At 42.0% G+C, this 18,752-nt stretch overlaps 2 protein-coding genes across 2 annotated transcripts; both read right to left on the reverse strand.

Annotated features, from left to right (window-relative positions):
• Positions 1–646: 646 nt before the first annotated feature.
• LOC127928101 (uncharacterized) lies at positions 647–4,419 on the reverse strand. The gene is made up of 2 exons (XM_052515100.1): positions 4,307–4,419; positions 647–3,679 (listed from the first exon to the last, which is right to left on the reverse strand). Exon 2 carries the CDS (start codon positions 3,651–3,653, stop codon positions 2,145–2,147), a length of 1,509 nt encoding a protein of 502 aa, XP_052371060.1. The 5' UTR covers positions 3,654–3,679; positions 4,307–4,419; the 3' UTR covers positions 647–2,144.
• A 10,052-nt stretch (positions 4,420–14,471) lies between these two features.
• LOC127928102 (uncharacterized) lies at positions 14,472–18,243 on the reverse strand. The gene is made up of 2 exons (XM_052515101.1): positions 18,131–18,243; positions 14,472–17,503 (listed from the first exon to the last, which is right to left on the reverse strand). Exon 2 carries the CDS (start codon positions 17,475–17,477, stop codon positions 15,969–15,971), a length of 1,509 nt encoding a protein of 502 aa, XP_052371061.1. The 5' UTR covers positions 17,478–17,503; positions 18,131–18,243; the 3' UTR covers positions 14,472–15,968.
• Positions 18,244–18,752: the final 509 nt, after the last annotated feature.

Raw genomic sequence — 18,752 nt, forward strand, 5'->3', positions numbered from 1 at the left:
TAAAATAAATATCAGGGAACACTAAAGTGTACTAACTATGTTGATTACAAAATCTATCACGAAGCTAACAATTATAAATGTTGTGTTTGGTTTTCAAAAGGTTTAACTGAAATGATTGTTATTTATTTATTCCCCCCAAAACAGTTCAGATTTAATTAAATCCTTCTGATTATTTAATGAACTTAATCAAACATAATTAGTTGGCAATTTCCCCCCCTTAATATGAAAAAAATAAAGGCTTTCCTGGGCTGCAGTTTCTCCCACATTCTAATGTTGTCTTTTGTCACAGCATTTACAATATGTTGACTCATAGTTATGCCTGTAAGAACTAACTCATAAAGAGGAGACTGTAGTATTACTTTACACACACATTCGGATAACAATATACTTTAAACGACGTTTAAATCATTTTGTCTGGTCTAAGCAGGTTATTCAGTAATGTAATGATTATTCCAGAGGTATGAACACTCATGTCTGGAACCATGTTGTGTAAATCTGGTGCTCCCAGATTTTGAATTTATTGCGATCAGTTCATCTGAAAAATATGTTGTTAGTTTTTTTTGTGAAGAATGTAATATCTTCTATGAAGAGTGAACTGCAATCTCAGCCCTTTTTACAAGGAGAGAAAATCAAATGATTGCAATAAGACTGTTGAATTTTCTTTACTTTGCTATTTGTGAATTTTCATGGTTTATTTGTCTTCATTTGTGTTTTCTTTGTTTTACTACAGGAAGTTCTAAATCAAGACAAATGTAAACAATACACACACATACAAATACACACATGTATTTGTGGAAGACATATATATTATGTACAAAGCATAGGAGTATGTTCATAATGAGACCTCAGGGACTTCAGATGACCTTGTGGTTTCAAAGCCATTGTAACCTGAGAAACCCAACAGAATATTGAGTTGAATTTATATTTGATGTACAGTCGGCAGAACCCTGATAAGACTGAGGCACTGCATACTCCTGGGAGTAATTCTCCTTCATACATCATAGGTTACCTCAAACATCTATACAGTATAATATGTACAGTAGGTATTTATATTCCTGTCAAGACAGATAATCAAAGATGAATATAGCAATATGATTTTAAAAAAGGAAGATACAGTTACATCTAAATAACCCATACGTTTGAAAATACATTTACATTTATATAGGTAGTAATGTATAGGGCCAGAAATCCAATATCCCTGGATATGAAGTCTAATTCCTCTTATTTGATTGTTTATGATCTAACCTGATGTAGGATTGGTTCTGGGTTTGACCTTTACTTCGGTCCCATCTTTACTTCCTTTGCGATCCCATCTCTCGTAGTATGATTTCCCTTCAGGTATCACAAGTCCGGGTTGTGGTGTGGGTCTGTCAGGCTGGCCGTGGGTCTGGAGATGACTGAAGAGACCGATGGCTGAACAGGTGCTCAGGGCCCATAGCAGTATGGAGATCACTGGTTCAACACTTCATGGATGTAGTTTGATATATGTTTCTTATATTTTCAATGGTATTTTGTTTTTCTCATTGTGAAGCTGAACAATAACAGTTTCTCTAATATTTTTCTAAAAATCAATCAATCAATCAATCAAATTTTATTTATATAGCCCTTCGTACATCAGCTGATATCTCAAAGTGCTGTACAGAAACCCAGCCTAAAACCCCAAACAGCAAGCAATGCAGGTGTAGAAGCATGGTGGCTAGGAAAAACTCCCTAGAAAGGCCAAAACCTAGGAAGAAACCTAGAGAGGAACCAGGCTATGTGGGGTGGCCAGTCCTCTTCTGGCTGTGCCGGGTGGAGATTATAACAGAACATGGCCAAGATGTTCAAATGTTCATAAATGACCAGCATGGTCGAATAATAGTAAGGCAGAACAGTTGAAACTGGAGCAGCAGCACAGTCAGGTGGACTGGGGACAGCAAGGAGTCATCATGTCAGGTCGTCCTGGGGCACGGTCCTTGGACTCAGGTCCTCCGAGAGAGAGAGAGAAAGAAAGAGAGAATTAGAGAGAGCATATGTGGGGTGGCCAGTCCTCTTCTGGCTGTGCCGGGTGGAGATTATAACAGAACATGGCCAAGATGTTCAAATGTTCATAAATAAAAATGTTTCATTTCATTTGAATGTCCATCTTCCACTTCATGTTACCTTCAAACACCTAAACTCAGGTCAGACTTCTTTTTGATTTCAGAGAGCCGCTTGACCACAGAACGCTGTTTCTCTTGTTCCATGTGTATCCAAAGACTCCGTCTTTGAAGGCTAACACTAAGGACTGTGCCTCTAACACTAAGGATTCTGTGCTCCATGTACTTCAGACACAGGTGTAGTAGTGCTGGGGTGAGGGGGCATTGATCCTGTAGATTTATTTTGTCACCTTCAACCATTGGGAGTAACTTCCACAAGATGCCCAAGTCCTCAGGAAGCACCTGCTTTAGGATTGTGAAGTCTTTAGGAGGAGACTGAATTATGTAAATGGTCAGCAGTGCCTCTTCTAAGAAAGTTGACTTAATCAATGGTTGGCTGCCCAGGTAAACTATGTATGGAGAACTATTTGGTGGTATTTTAATACTTCCTGTGAACGAGGGTTCTAGGTACATCTGCAGACGGTTGGCAAGTATTGTGGCAAATATTTTGTACTTTCGGTTAAGTGACATATTGAATCCCTCTGGTATTTCCTCCTTCCTGAGTATTTCATTGTATTCATGCTTTAATGTCTCTGTTTCCATGAGGTCCTCTTCCCTTGATCCATTTGATGAGTCAGCCAGGGATTTTATCGCCACTAGGACTTCTGCCCCACTGATTTTTCCTGCTCTTCTATCTAATTTGTTCTTGACATTTTGTCCACCATCGCCCAACTTCCTCAGCTTTTCATGAACATCTGTTAACGTGCTTCCTATTTTAGGAACGAGGATCTTCAGAGACACAGGGTTGTGATCTGAAATCCCTGAGTCAGTGTGAATCTCACAGCTCTGAGCAAATGTGGCTTTGTCCTGTTGCATGAAGAACATATCTATCCGGGAGTGGCTGGTGCCCTGAGAACGAGTGAAGGCTTTTTCTGTTGGTTGTAGTCTTGCCCATGTGTCTTGGAGGTTCAGTGAGGAAATGAAACTCTGCAGGAGAGGTCGTAGGGATGTGTACCATCTATGTTCAGATGCTGTACGCTTGTCAAAGTCGAGGTCCAAGACTGTGTTGAAATCCCCTCCAATCACTAAAGTGCCAATCTTCATCTCCTGAAGATACTGTGACAGCCTCCCCAGTACTTTCTTGTCTTCTTTGTGATTGTACACGTTCACAAGAGTGAAGAGTTGACCATACATCTGACAGAACAGGACAATGTAGCCACCAGCGTAATCTTCATCATGGCAGATGTACTGATAGTGTGGTATGTCTTTATTCACCAGTATGGCCACTCCTTTGCTCCTCGGAGAGTAAACGGTAAAGTAAGAGGTCCAATGTGTTTCCATCTCTTCCCATCCATGTTCTTCCAGCTTTCTATAGCAGTTAGGTCCTATGTGAGTTTCTTGAAGGAAGATTACGTCAGCTTTCTGTTTCTTGCCATAGTCCATTATATCAATAAACTTATTTAGGTACCGTTTTGTTGGTTTAACACCACAAGTGTTCCAGGTGATGATAGAGAGACTTCCTGTAGATTGTTCCATAGTTCTTGCTGTTTCTAGGTTGGATTCTACAACATAAAGATATCAGTTTGAGTTCATAACAAGATTATTTAAATCAGACTTTCCTCCTAACCAACAGCAAGTATTTGCACAAGCACACAATAACTTCTCCAGAATATATATATTCTTCAAAGATTAAAGATTAATCTCTGTTTATCTGCCATTAACCATCTTCATGTAATAAGGGTGAAGTTACTCACACAGTTCTACACTCATATGCACATCAATACATATACAAAACAACACATAATAGCCTCACCAGTGTAGTGCTGATCCAGGTGTGTCTTCTCTGTCGTGCTGTATGACCAGTGTAGTGCTGATCCAGGTGTGTCTTCTCTGTCGTGCTGTATGACCAGTGTAGTGCTGATCCAGGTGTGTCTTCTCTGTCGTGCTGTATGACCAGTGTAGTGCTGATCCAGGTGTGTCTTCTCTGTCGTGCTGTATGACCAGTGTAGTGCTGATCCAGGTGTGTCTTCTCTGTCGTGCTGTATGACCAGTGTAGTGCTGATCCAGGTGTGTCTTCTCTGTCGTGCTGTATGACCAGTGTAGTGCTGATCCAGGTGTGTCTTCTCTGTCGTGCTGTATGACCTGTGTAGTGCTGATCCAGGTGTGTCTTCTCTGTCGTGCTGTATGACCAGTGTAGTGCTGATCCAGGTGTGTCTTCTCTGTCGTGCTGTATGACCAGTGTAGTGCTGATCCAGGTGTGTCTTCTCTGTCGTGCTGTATGACCTGTGTAGTGCTGATCCAGGTGTGTCTTCTCTGTCGTGCTGAATGACCTGTGTAGTGCTGATCCAGGTGTGTCTTCTCTGCCGTGCTGTATGACCTGTGTAGTGCTGATCCAGGTGTGTCTTCTCTGTCGTGCTGTATGACCTGTGTAGTGCTGATCCAGGTGTGTCTTCTCTGCCGTGCTGTATGACCTGTGTAGTGCTGATCCAGGTGTGTCTTCTCTGTCGTGCTGAATGACCTGTGTAGTGCTGATCCAGGTGTGTCTTCTCTGTCGTGCTGAATGACCAGTGTAGTGCTGATCCAGGTGTGTCTTCTCTGTCGTGCTGTATGACCAGTGTAGTGCTGATCCAGGTGTGTCTTCTCTGTCGTGCTGTATGACCTGTGTAGTGCTGATCCAGGTGTGTCTTCTCTGTCGTGCTGAATGACCTGTGTAGTGCTCCAGGTGTGTCTTCTCTGTCGTGCTGAATGACCTGGGCTACTCAGGTGAGTTTAAATATTAAAGGTTGCTTGCATCCATAGAAACAACCACACCCACCTCTGCATCATAACACCAATTATTAGATTGATGCCGGTAATAACAGTCATAGAATGCCACTCGACCGTGAGTCAGTCAGTTTTGTTTCATTCTAGTTTCTATTTCTAATCCCAGTTTTGAATGACTACCTGTACATTTGCTCAAACAAATCATATGTTATTGTTGAAGTACAAATGACTGCCAATGTCATCAAATATATATATTTTTATTAAAGTCTCATTATTATATTTTATACAACATCTCACTTGTATGTCTCTTAAACCTTTACAAGAAATGCAATCTGGAGGGTTACATTTGTCTCTCTATTTGACATTCCATTGTAAGGTGTTAGATATAATTGCTGCATCCTTTGTTCTGACGAGGTGGGGGCATGTGAATTTTATAATGTTTAATTTTATTTTTGTCCTCATTTCGGAGTTAACGAATGTCTTCGAGGACAAATTACATTACAAGTTTAGTGATGGTAGAGCAGGATGAACTAGATAACAGAGTTATGGTCTTCATTATGATTCAATGAACTATCTTGAGGTCATTTCTATAACTTCACAAAGTTCTCATGTTTGGTCAGTCTTTACAGGGACAGTGGAGGATTACTGTGTCTTAAGAGGTAAATGTAATTTTGTGATTCCCTTTACTGATTACAGTGGGAATGTTATGCAGTGTGATGGCGATTGCATCGTTTGTGGACCTGTTGGGGCGGTATGCAAATTGAAGTGGGTCTAGGGTGACAGGTAAGGTGGAGGTGATATGATCCTTGACTAGCCTCTCAAAGCACTTCATGATGACAGAAGTGAGTGCTACAGGGCGATACTCATTTAGTTCAGTTATCTTTGCCTTCTTGGGTACAGGAACAATGGTAGCCATCTTAAAGCATGTGGGAACAGCAGACTGGGATAGGGAGCAATTGAATATGTCCGTAAACACACCAGCCAGCTGGTCTGCGCATGCTCTGAGGACGCGGCTATGCCGTCTGGGCCAGCAGCCTTGCAAGGGTTGAAACACGTTTAAATGTTTTACTCACATCAGCCACGGAGAAGGAGAGGGGAGGTCGGTGGCACTGTGTTATCCACAAAGTGGGCAAAGAAGGTGTTTAGTTTGTCTGGAAGCGTGAAGTCGGTATATTTAAGTATATTTTAGCATTTACATTTACTTTTGATACTTACGGTAAGTATATTTAGAACTAAATACTTGTAGACTTCTACTCAAGTAGTATCGTACTGGGTGACTAACTTTTACTTCAGTAACTTTCTATTAAGGTATCTTTACTTTTACTCATGTATCACAGTTGGGTACTTTTTCCACCACTGGCTACTGATATTCAGGTGAGTCTCTAAATATTAAAGGTTGCGTGCATCTAAACAAACATCCACATGCACCCTCTGCGTCATACCAGCCCCTATCATTAGATAGATATGACCTATGGAATCCCACCTGTAAAAACAGTTTTAGATTTCCATTGAGTTACATTTCCAATACTGGTTTTTCATCTCTACCTTTTAGTTTTGAACAAGCAAATTGAAATGACTTCCAATGTCATCAAATAGTTATTATTTATTAAAGTCCTGTTATGGTAACCTTTAAATATTTAGCATTTAGTATTTTTTAGGATTTCCATCAGCTGTTACTAAGGCAGCAGCTACTCTTCCTTGAAGCAACAATTAAGAAATGCAGTCGGGAGGATTCAATTTGTCTCTCTGTTGTGTAATATGTAATGTATAAATGCCCCGTTCTTTGTTTTGAGGGGGCGGGGCGTATTCAGATGTTCTTATTTTTATCTTGCTTTCAAAGGTAAGGAATGTCTTGTGAGAGTTGCGTGCGAGCACTCGGAGACAAATGACATTCTTTACATACAAGTTTAGTGACGGTAGAGCAGGTTGTACTAGATAACTGGGTTATGATCTTCATTATGATTTAATGGACTGTCTTAAAGTCATTTCTATAACTTCACTAAGTTCTGGTGTGTTTGGTCTTTACAAGGACAATGGAGGACTACTGTGTCTTAAGTGGTAAATGTCATTGTGTTCATCCCTTTACTAAATACAGTGGAAATGTTGGTGTGTCATCGCCGTCATACTGTATTACCAGTGATACTGAGGTCTCTTTAAACATTAAAGGTTGTATGCATCTATAAAAACAGCCACACCCAACATCCAATATTTTTTATTGCAATTTTCTATAAAAGTTAAAGCCAAATTATAGTAATTTAATTGTGTATGTTTCTGAAACCTATAGAAACAATGCAATTAGGAGCATTTGATAAATATTTCCTGTGAATAACCAGTGGTGTAAAGTACTTAAGCAAAATACTTTAAAGTACTACTTAAGTAGTTTTTTTGCATATCTGTACTTGACTTTTTATTTTTTTAGACAACCTTTACTTCACTACTTTGGGAAGAAAATAATGTACTTTTTACTCCATACCTTTTCCCTGACACCCAAAAGTACTTGTTACATTTCGAATGCTTAGCAGGACAGGAAAATGGTCCAATTAATGCATGTATCAAGAGAACACATGGTCATCCCTACTGCCCCTGATCTGCTGGTCTCACTGAACAGAGAACACATGGTCATCCCTACTGCCCCTGATCTGCTGGTCTCACTAGACAGAGAACACATGGTCAACCCTACAGCCCCTGATCTGCTGGTCTCACTAGACAGAGAACACATGGTCATCCCTACTGCCCCTGATCTGCTGGTCTCACTAGACAGAGAACACATGGTCATCCCTACTGCCCCTGATCTGCTGGTCTCACTAAACAGAGAACACATGGTCATCCCTACTGCCCCTGATCTGCTGGTCTCACTAGACAGAGAACACATGGTCATCCCTACTGCCCCTGATCTGCTGGTCTCACTAGACAGAGAACACATGGTCATCCCTACTGCCCCTGATCTGCTGGTCTCACTAAACAGAGAACACATGGTCATCCCTACTGCCCCTGATCTGCTGGTCTCACTAGACAGAGAACACATGGTCATCCCTACTGCCCCTGATCTGCTGGTCTCACTAGACAGAGAACACATGGTCATCCCTACTGCCCCTGATCTGCTGGTCTCACTAGACAGAGAACACATGGTCATCCCTACTGCCCCTGATCTGCTGGTCTCACTAGACAGAGAACACATGGTCATCCCTACTGCCCCTGATCTGCTGGTCTCACTAGACAGAGAACACATGGTCATCCCTACTGCCCCTGATCTGCTGGTCTCACTAGACAGAGAACACATGGTCATCCCTACTGCCCCTGATCTGCTGGTCTCACTAAACAGAGAACACATGGTCATCCCTACTGCCCCTGATCTGCTGGTCTCACTAGACAGAGAACACATGGTCATCCCTACTGCCCCTGATCTGCTGGTCTCACTAGACAGAGAACACATGGTCATCCCTACTGCCCCTGATCTGCTGGTCTCACTAGACAGAGAACACATGGTCATCCCTACTGCCCCTGATCTGCTGGTCTCACTAGACAGAGAACACATGGTCATCCCTACTGCCCCTGATCTGCTGGTATCACTAAACAGAGAACACATGGTCATCCCTACTGCCCCTGATCTGCTGGTCTCACTAGACAGAGAACACATGGTCATCCCTACTGCCCCTGATCTGCTGGTCTCACTAGACAGAGAACACATGGTCATCCCTACTGCCCCTGATCTGCTGGTCTCACTAGACAGAGAACACATGGTCATCCCTACTGCCCCTGATCTGCTGGTCTCACTAGACAGAGAACACATGGTCATCCCTACTGCCCCTGATCTGCTGGTCTCACTAAACAGAAAACACATGGTCATCCCTACTGACCCTGATCTGCTGGTCTCACTAAACAGAGAACACGTGGTCATCCCTACTGCCCCTGATCTGCTGGTCTCACTAAACAGAGAACACGTGGTCATCCCTACTGCCCCTGATCTGCTTGTCTCACTAAACAGAGAACACGTGGTCATCCCTACTGCCCCTGATCTGCTGGTCTCACTAGACAGAGAGCACATGGTCATCCCTACTGCCCCTGATCTGCTGGTCTCACTAGACAGAGAACACATGGTCATCCCTACTGCCCCTGATCTGCTGGTCTCACTAGACAGAGAACACATGGTCATCCCTACTGCCCCTGCTCTGCTGGTCTCACTAAACAGAGAACACATGGTCATCCCTACTGCCCCTGATCTGCTGGTCTCACTAGACAGAGAACACATGGTCATCCCTACTGCCCCTGATCTGCTGGTCTCACTAGACAGAGAACACATGGTCATCCCTACTGCCCCTGATCTGCTGGTCTCACTAAACAGAGAACACATGGTCATCCCTACTGCCCCTGATCTGCTGGTCTCACTAGACAGAGAACACATGGTCATCCCTACTGCCCCTGATCTGCTGGTCTCACTAAACAGAGAACACATGGTCATCCCTACTGCCCCTGATCTGCTGGTCTCACTAGACAGAGAACACATGGTCATCCCTACTGCCCCTGATCTGCTGGTCTCACTAGACAGAGAACACATGGTCATCCCTACTGCCCCTGATCTGCTGGTCTCACTAGACAGAGAACACATGGTCATCCCTACTGCCCCTGATCTGCTGGTCTCACTAAACAGAGAACACATGGTCATCCCTACTGCCCCTGATCTGCTGGTCTCACTAGACAGAGAACACATGGTCATCCCTACTGCCCCTGATCTGCTGGTCTCACTAGACAGAGAACACATGGTCATCCCTACTGCCCCTGATCTGCTGGTCTCACTAGACAGAGAACACATGGTCATCCCTTGTCAAGGCTTTCGACTCTGTCAATCACCATATTCTTATCGGCAGACTCAGTAGCCTCGGTTTTTCTGATGACTGCCTTGCCTGGTTCACCAACTACTTTGTAGACAGAGTTCAGTGTGTCAAATCGGAGGGCATGCTGTCCGGTCCTCTGGCAGTCTCTATGGGGGTGCCACAGGGTTCAATTCTCGGGCCGACTCTTTTCTCTGTATATATCAATGATGTTGCTCTTGCTGCGGGCGATTCCCTGATCCACCTCTACGCAGACGACACCATTCTATATACTTCCGGCCCGTCCTTGGACACTGTGCTATCTAACCTCCAAACGAGCTTCAATGCCATACAACACTCCTTCCGCGGCCTCCAACTGCTCTTAAACGCTAGTAATACCAAATGCATGCTTTTCAACCGTTCGCTGCCTGCACCCGCACGCCTGACTAGCATCACCACCCTGGATGGTTCCGACCTTGAATATGTGGACATCTATAAGTACCTCGGTGTCTGGCTAGACTGTAAACTCTCCTTCCAGACTCATATCAAACATCTCCAATCGAAAATCAAATCTAGAGTCGGCTTTCTGTTCCGCAACAAAGCCTCCTTCACTCACGCTGCCAAACTTACCCTAGTAAAACTGACCATCCTACCGATCCTCGACTTCGGCGATGTCATCTACAAAATTGCTTCCAACACTCTACTCAGCAAACCGGATGCAGTTTATCACAGTGCCATCCGTTTTGTCACTAAAGCATCTTATACCACCCACCACTGCGACCTGTATGCTCTAGTCGGCTGGCCCTCGCTACATATTCGTCGCCAGACCCACTGGCTCCAGGTCATCTACAAGTCCATGCTAGGTAAAGCTCCACCTTATCTCAGTTCACTGGTCACGATGGCAACACCCACCCATAGCACGCGCTCCAGCAGGTGTATCTCACTGATCATCCCTAAAGCCAACACCACATTTGGCCACCTTTCGTTCCATTTCTCTGCTGCCTGTGACTGGAACGAATTACAAAAATCGCTGAAGTTGGAGACTTTTATCTCCCTCACCAACTTCAAACATCTTATATCTGAGCAGCTAACCGATCGCTGCAGCTGTACATAGTCTATCGGTAAATAGTCCACCCATTTTTACCTACCTCTTCCCCATACTGTTTTTATTTATATACTTTTCTGCTCTTTTGCACACCAGTATCTCTACCTGCACATGACCATCTGATCATTTATCACTCCAGTGTTAATCTGCAAAATTGTAATTATTCGCCTACCTCCTCATGCCTTTTGCACACAATGTATATAGACTCCCTTTTTTTCTACTGTGTTATTGACTTGTTAATCGTTTACTCCATGTGTAACTCTGTGTTGTATGTTCACACTGCTATGCTTTATCTTGGCCAACACCTTTCAAAGCTACACAAATGCAGAACAACGGCAAATTCATGAGAAGTTGAATGGATTAGAAAAAGCTATAATGGACAAGCACAATCCATCCCCAATGACTGACCAGGAGCTCTATAAGAAACTTCAGGCTCTCAAATTTAAAAAAGCATTGCGGACCTGATGGCATCCTAAATGAGATGCTCAAACTCACTAGTGCAACATTTCAAGTGGCTATATTAAAACTGTTTCATTTGATCCTTAGTGTAGGTTATTTCCCTGACATCTGGAATCAAGGACTCATAACCCCAATCTTTAGGAATGGAGGCAATTTTGAGCCTAACAATTACAGAGGCATTTGTGTGAACAGTAACCTGGGGAAGGTTTTCTGTAGTATTATAAATGTAAGAGTTCTAAACTTCCTTAAACATATATATCAGCGCTTCCCAGGCTAGGGGTTGTGACCCCATGTGGAGTCGACTGATACGAATTTCCAAAATCCTGGAGAGAAAAAAGAAATATACAAAAAATATATATACTGAACAAAAAAATCATTCTTATTGAAGAGAAAATCTTTCAAAAGTGAACCATGCCCAATTCCTTCCCTCGTCTGTGCATTTTTCTAGAAAAAAATCATTAGTAATTGTCCCACAAGAGTGATGACTGCTCACTTCTAACGCTTGGAAGAGCTCTTTGGGACCTACTTCCCAATTTGTTTGACTGTGATCAGTTGACATGCCGGTAAGTGAAATGGAACAGCTGATCGAGCTGTCATGTGACAGAATAGATTCATGGGTTGCTACTGAGGAATATTGGTTCCTAACTCAAAGGGAATAACCTGCACTCTCCCTCTGAGCATTAATGCCTCGTTCAAAACACACGGGAACTCGGAACTGGGAAATCAGAAATCTCAGACTTGGAAAATTGTTTTGAACGGTCATCCAACTCTGGAACACGAGCCTCTTTCTAGAGACTTTCCTTCCTGAAGATCATTGACATCATGACTTGACCTTGTATTTTTTAGAGTTCCCAGTTGTCTTGAAAGCACCATAAAACTCATGGTACCGTTCGCCAGCTCATATCTTTGTGAAGCTGAATTAATTCAGTGCTCTCATCTGCATTGAAACCAAATATTGATACAGGTTGGATGTGACAGCAGAGATGAGGTGCTGTCGACTCCTGACTTTGAGATGCTCCGATGCGCCTTGCATCAAGCACACCCATCTCATTAGTGGTGGTGATAAGATGCATTATGTCAGACTCATTTTCTTGAAGACAATCAGAAATACTGACAGAATGTTTTTCAATTGGCTGCTACTATGCCCCAAATAAACAAGTAAACATTGGCTGTTAATTAAAATAAATCAAATTCACATGGTTGGGGACTCGACAATTATCAGATATCAAAATGGGGTCTAAAACATATACAGTTACATCTAAATAAACTACATGTTAAAAACAGACATTTCCATTTATATAGGTAGTAATGTATAGGCCCAGATATCCCATATCCCTGGATATGAAGTGTAATGCCTCTTGTTTCATGGTTTATGATCTCACCTGATGAAATGTTTGTCACAGATAATACGGTACTTAAGTAAAAATATGTTAAAGTACTACTTAAGCAATTTTTTGACACCCAAAAGTACTCGTTACATGTTGAATGCTAAGCAGGACAGGCAAATGGTCCAGTTCACTCATTTATCAAAGAAATATCCCTGGTCATCCCTACTACCTCTGCACTGGCTGACTCACTTAACACACATGCTTCGACTGCAAATTATTGCTAAGTGTTGGAGTGTGTTCCTGACTATCCAGAAAAAAATGGTGCTGTCTGGTTTGCTTAATAGAAAGAAAGTGAAATGATTTATACTTTTACTTTTAATATATTTTAGCAATTACATTTACGTTTGTTACTGAAGTATATTTCAATTCAAATACTTTAATACTTTTACTCAAGTAATATTTTACTGGGTGACTTTCACTTTTACTTGAGTCATTTTCTATTGAAGTATTTTTACTTTTAGTATGAGTCTCTCTCTCTCTCTCTCTCTCTCTCTTTGGAGAATAGACCCTGCTACTCTGTGGGAGTAATCTGACCATATCTGTGATAAACTGGACCTGTAGCTGGTGGTTACCTTCCGGATTGAGATTGAATTTGGAGGGGGGAGGGAGGTTTCTATCACCCTTCCCCATCTTGTTCTAGCATTGTGACTCACCCCACTCCTTCCCCTTGTACCCCAGTACCCCCTTCTTCTGTCTTAAAAGGCAATCAAAAAATTATGGCACACACACCGAGCTCTTAACCAGCTGAGACCCTCCACCAATGAGGAGAGCCTAAAGTTGGTATTTATGTTTGAATAGAGCTTATTATTTTAGTGCAGTAAAGACTCTTTTTGTTTTTTTTCAGTTAAGTATTGATGTTTTGTAGAGGTCCAGGCGTGTTGGCATCCATTTTGATTATTTAAAACATTCTGAAATATCTGTTAATTTTAACAGGGTAGATAAACTCAATTCGGTGATACATGTAGCTCTATCAAGATGAACTGCTCTTTAGTACAGGTTACCCTGTATTGTTTTAAGGTTATAAAACATCCGTTTTTATTTTATTTTTTACAAATAACATAAATCCCATTTTATTATCAATGTCATTTAAAATGTATTTACATTGTATTTTGATTGTGTAATTTCTGATTAATATCTGTTGGTTAGATAAGACATTTATGAATTCATTTCTTATTTTTCTATCATAAAATAAATATCAGGGAACACTAAAGTGTACTAACTATGTTGATTACAAAATCTATCACGAAGCTAACAATTATAAATGTTGTGTTTGGTTTTCAAAAGGTTTAACTGAAATGATTGTTATTTATTTATTCCCCCCAAAACAGTTCAGATTTAATTAAATCCTTCTGATTATTTAATGAACTTAATCAAACATAATTAGTTGGCAATTTCCCCCCCTTAATATGAAAAAAATAAAGGCTTTCCTGGGCTGCAGTTTCTCCCACATTCTAATGTTGTCTTTTGTCACAGCATTTACAATATGTTGACTCATAGTTATGCCTGTAAGAACTAACTCATAAAGAGGAGACTGTAGTATTACTTTACACACACATTCGGATAACAATATACTTTAAACGACGTTTAAATCATTTTGTCTGGTCTAAGCAGGTTATTCAGTAATGTAATGATTATTCCAGAGGTATGAACACTCATGTCTGGAACCATGTTGTGTAAATCTGGTGCTCCCAGATTTTGAATTTATTGCGATCAGTTCATCTGAAAAATATGTTGTTAGTTTTTTTTGTGAAGAATGTAATATCTTCTATGAAGAGTGAACTGCAATCTCAGCCCTTTTTTACAAGGAGAGAAAATCAAATGATTGCAATAAGACTGTTGAATTTTCTTTACTTTGCTATTTGTGAATTTTCATGGTTTATTTGTCTTCATTTGTGTTTTCTTTGTTTTACTACAGGAAGTTCTAAATCAAGACAAATGTAAACAATACACACACATACAAATACACACATGTATTTGTGGAAGACATATATATTATGTACAAAGCATAGGAGTATGTTCATAATGAGACCTCAGGGACTTCAGATGACCTTGTGGTTTCAAAGCCATTGTAACCTGAGAAACCCAACAGAATATTGAGTTGAATTTATATTTGATGTACAGTCGGCAGAACCCTGATAAGACTGAGGCACTGCATACTCCTGGGAGTAATTCTCCTTCATACATCATAGGTTACCTCAAACATCTATACAGTATAATATGTACAGTAGGTATTTATATTCCTGTCAAGACAGATAATCAAAGATGAATATAGCAATATGATTTTAAAAAGGAAGATACAGTTACATCTAAATAACCCATACGTTTGAAAATACATTTACATTTATATAGGTAGTAATGTATAGGGCCAGAAATCCAATATCCCTGGATATGAAGTCTAATTCCTCTTATTTGATTGTTTATGATCTAACCTGATGTAGGATTGGTTCTGGGTTTGACCTTTACTTCGGTCCCATCTTTACTTCCTTTGCGATCCCATCTCTCGTAGTATGATTTCCCTTCAGGTATCACAAGTCCGGGTTGTGGTGTGGGTCTGTCAGGCTGGCCGTGGGTCTGGAGATGACTGAAGAGACCGATGGCTGAACAGGTGCTCAGGGCCCATAGCAGTATGGAGATCACTGGTTCAACACTTCATGGATGTAGTTTGATATATGTTTCTTATATTTTCAATGGTATTTTGTTTTTCTCATTGTGAAGCTGAACAATAACAGTTTCTCTAATATTTTTCTAAAAATCAATCAATCAATCAATCAAATTTTATTTATATAGCCCTTCGTACATCAGCTGATATCTCAAAGTGCTGTACAGAAACCCAGCCTAAAACCCCAAACAGCAAGCAATGCAGGTGTAGAAGCATGGTGGCTAGGAAAAACTCCCTAGAAAGGCCAAAACCTAGGAAGAAACCTAGAGAGGAACCAGGCTATGTGGGGTGGCCAGTCCTCTTCTGGCTGTGCCGGGTGGAGATTATAACAGAACATGGCCAAGATGTTCAAATGTTCATAAATGACCAGCATGGTCGAATAATAGTAAGGCAGAACAGTTGAAACTGGAGCAGCAGCACAGTCAGGTGGACTGGGGACAGCAAGGAGTCATCATGTCAGGTCGTCCTGGGGCACGGTCCTTGGACTCAGGTCCTCCGAGAGAGAGAGAGAAAGAAAGAGAGAATTAGAGAGAGCATATGTGGGGTGGCCAGTCCTCTTCTGGCTGTGCCGGGTGGAGATTATAACAGAACATGGCCAAGATGTTCAAATGTTCATAAATAAAAATGTTTCATTTCATTTGAATGTCCATCTTCCACTTCATGTTACCTTCAAACACCTAAACTCAGGTCAGACTTCTTTTTGATTTCAGAGAGCCGCTTGACCACAGAACGCTGTTTCTCTTGTTCCATGTGTATCCAAAGACTCCGTCTTTGAAGGCTAACACTAAGGACTGTGCCTCTAACACTAAGGATTCTGTGCTCCATGTACTTCAGACACAGGTGTAGTAGTGCTGGGGTGAGGGGGCATTGATCCTGTAGATTTATTTTGTCACCTTCAACCATTGGGAGTAACTTCCACAAGATGCCCAAGTCCTCAGGAAGCACCTGCTTTAGGATTGTGAAGTCTTTAGGAGGAGACTGAATTATGTAAATGGTCAGCAGTGCCTCTTCTAAGAAAGTTGACTTAATCAATGGTTGGCTGCCCAGGTAAACTATGTATGGAGAACTATTTGGTGGTATTTTAATACTTCCTGTGAACGAGGGTTCTAGGTACATCTGCAGACGGTTGGCAAGTATTGTGGCAAATATTTTGTACTTTCGGTTAAGTGACATATTGAATCCCTCTGGTATTTCCTCCTTCCTGAGTATTTCATTGTATTCATGCTTTAATGTCTCTGTTTCCATGAGGTCCTCTTCCCTTGATCCATTTGATGAGTCAGCCAGGGATTTTATCGCCACTAGGACTTCTGCCCCACTGATTTTTCCTGCTCTTCTATCTAATTTGTTCTTGACATTTTGTCCACCATCGCCCAACTTCCTCAGCTTTTCATGAACATCTGTTAACGTGCTTCCTATTTTAGGAACGAGGATCTTCAGAGACACAGGGTTGTGATCTGAAATCCCTGAGTCAGTGTGAATCTCACAGCTCTGAGCAAATGTGGCTTTGTCCTGTTGCATGAAGAACATATCTATCCGGGAGTGGCTGGTGCCCTGAGAACGAGTGAAGGCTTTTTCTGTTGGTTGTAGTCTTGCCCATGTGTCTTGGAGGTTCAGTGAGGAAATGAAACTCTGCAGGAGAGGTCGTAGGGATGTGTACCATCTATGTTCAGATGCTGTACGCTTGTCAAAGTCGAGGTCCAAGACTGTGTTGAAATCCCCTCCAATCACTAAAGTGCCAATCTTCATCTCCTGAAGATACTGTGACAGCCTCCCCAGTACTTTCTTGTCTTCTTTGTGATTGTACACGTTCACAAGAGTGAAGAGTTGACCATACATCTGACAGAACAGGACAATGTAGCCACCAGCGTAATCTTCATCATGGCAGATGTACTGATAGTGTGGTATGTCTTTATTCACCAGTATGGCCACTCCTTTGCTCCTCGGAGAGTAAACGGTAAAGTAAGAGGTCCAATGTGTTTCCATCTCTTCCCATCCATGTTCTTCCAGCTTTCTATAGCAGTTAGGTCCTATGTGAGTTTCTTGAAGGAAGATTACGTCAGCTTTCTGTTTCTTGCCATAGTCCATTATATCAATAAACTTATTTAGGTACCGTTTTGTTGGTTTAACACCACAAGTGTTCCAGGTGATGATAGAGAGACTTCCTGTAGATTGTTCCATAGTTCTTGCTGTTTCTAGGTTGGATTCTACAACATAAAGATATCAGTTTGAGTTCATAACAAGATTATTTAAATCAGACTTTCCTCCTAACCAACAGCAAGTATTTGCACAAGCACACAATAACTTCTCCAGAATATATATATTCTTCAAAGATTAAAGATTAATCTCTGTTTATCTGCCATTAACCATCTTCATGTAATAAGGGTGAAGTTACTCACACAGTTCTACACTCATATGCACATCAATACATATACAAAACAACACATAATAGCCTCACCAGTGTAGTGCTGATCCAGGTGTGTCTTCTCTGTCGTGCTGTATGACCAGTGTAGTGCTGATCCAGGTGTGTCTTCTCTGTCGTGCTGTATGACCAGTGTAGTGCTGATCCAGGTGTGTCTTCTCTGTCGTGCTGTATGACCAGTGTAGTGCTGATCCAGGTGTGTCTTCTCTGTCGTGCTGTATGACCAGTGTAGTGCTGATCCAGGTGTGTCTTCTCTGTCGTGCTGTATGACCAGTGTAGTGCTGATCCAGGTGTGTCTTCTCTGTCGTGCTGTATGACCAGTGTAGTGCTGATCCAGGTGTGTCTTCTCTGTCGTGCTGTATGACCTGTGTAGTGCTGATCCAGGTGTGTCTTCTCTGTCGTGCTGTATGACCAGTGTAGTGCTGATCCAGGTGTGTCTTCTCTGTCGTGCTGTATGACCAGTGTAGTGCTGATCCAGGTGTGTCTTCTCTGTCGTGCTGTATGACCTGTGTAGTGCTGATCCAGGTGTGTCTTCTCTGTCGTGCTGAATGACCTGTGTAGTGCTGATCCAGGTGTGTCTTCTCTGCCGTGCTGTATGACCTGTGTAGTGCTGATCCAGGTGTGTCTTCTCTGTCGTGCTGTATGACCTGTGTAGTGCTGATCCAGGTGTGTCTTCTCTGCCGTGCTGTATGACCTGTGTAGTGCTGATCCAGGTGTGTCTTCTCTGTCGTGCTGAATGACCTGTGTAGTGCTGATCCAGGTGTGTCTTCTCTGTCGTGCTGAATGACCAGTGTAGTGCTGATCCAGGTGTGTCTTCTCTGTCGTGCTGTATGACCAGTGTAGTGCTGATCCAGGTGTGTCTTCTCTGTCGTGCTGTATGACCTGTGTAGTGCTGATCCAGGTGTGTCTTCTCTGTCGTGCTGAATGACCTGTGTAGTGCTCCAGGTGTGTCTTCTCTGTCGTGCTGAATGACCTGGGCTACTCAGGTGAGTTTAAATATTAAAGGTTGCTTGCATCCATAGAAACAACCACAC

The sequence above is a fragment of the Oncorhynchus keta genome, unplaced genomic scaffold (genome assembly GCF_023373465.1).
Source record: "Oncorhynchus keta strain PuntledgeMale-10-30-2019 unplaced genomic scaffold, Oket_V2 Un_scaffold_2149_pilon_pilon, whole genome shotgun sequence".
NCBI lineage: Eukaryota > Metazoa > Chordata > Actinopteri > Salmoniformes > Salmonidae > Oncorhynchus > Oncorhynchus keta.

Coding starts and splice junctions, on each gene's coding strand:
- LOC127928101 (XM_052515100.1), bottom strand. CDS start 3,653: ATGGAACAATCTACAGGAAGTCTCTCTATCATCACCTGGAACACTTGT.
- LOC127928102 (XM_052515101.1), bottom strand. CDS start 17,477: ATGGAACAATCTACAGGAAGTCTCTCTATCATCACCTGGAACACTTGT.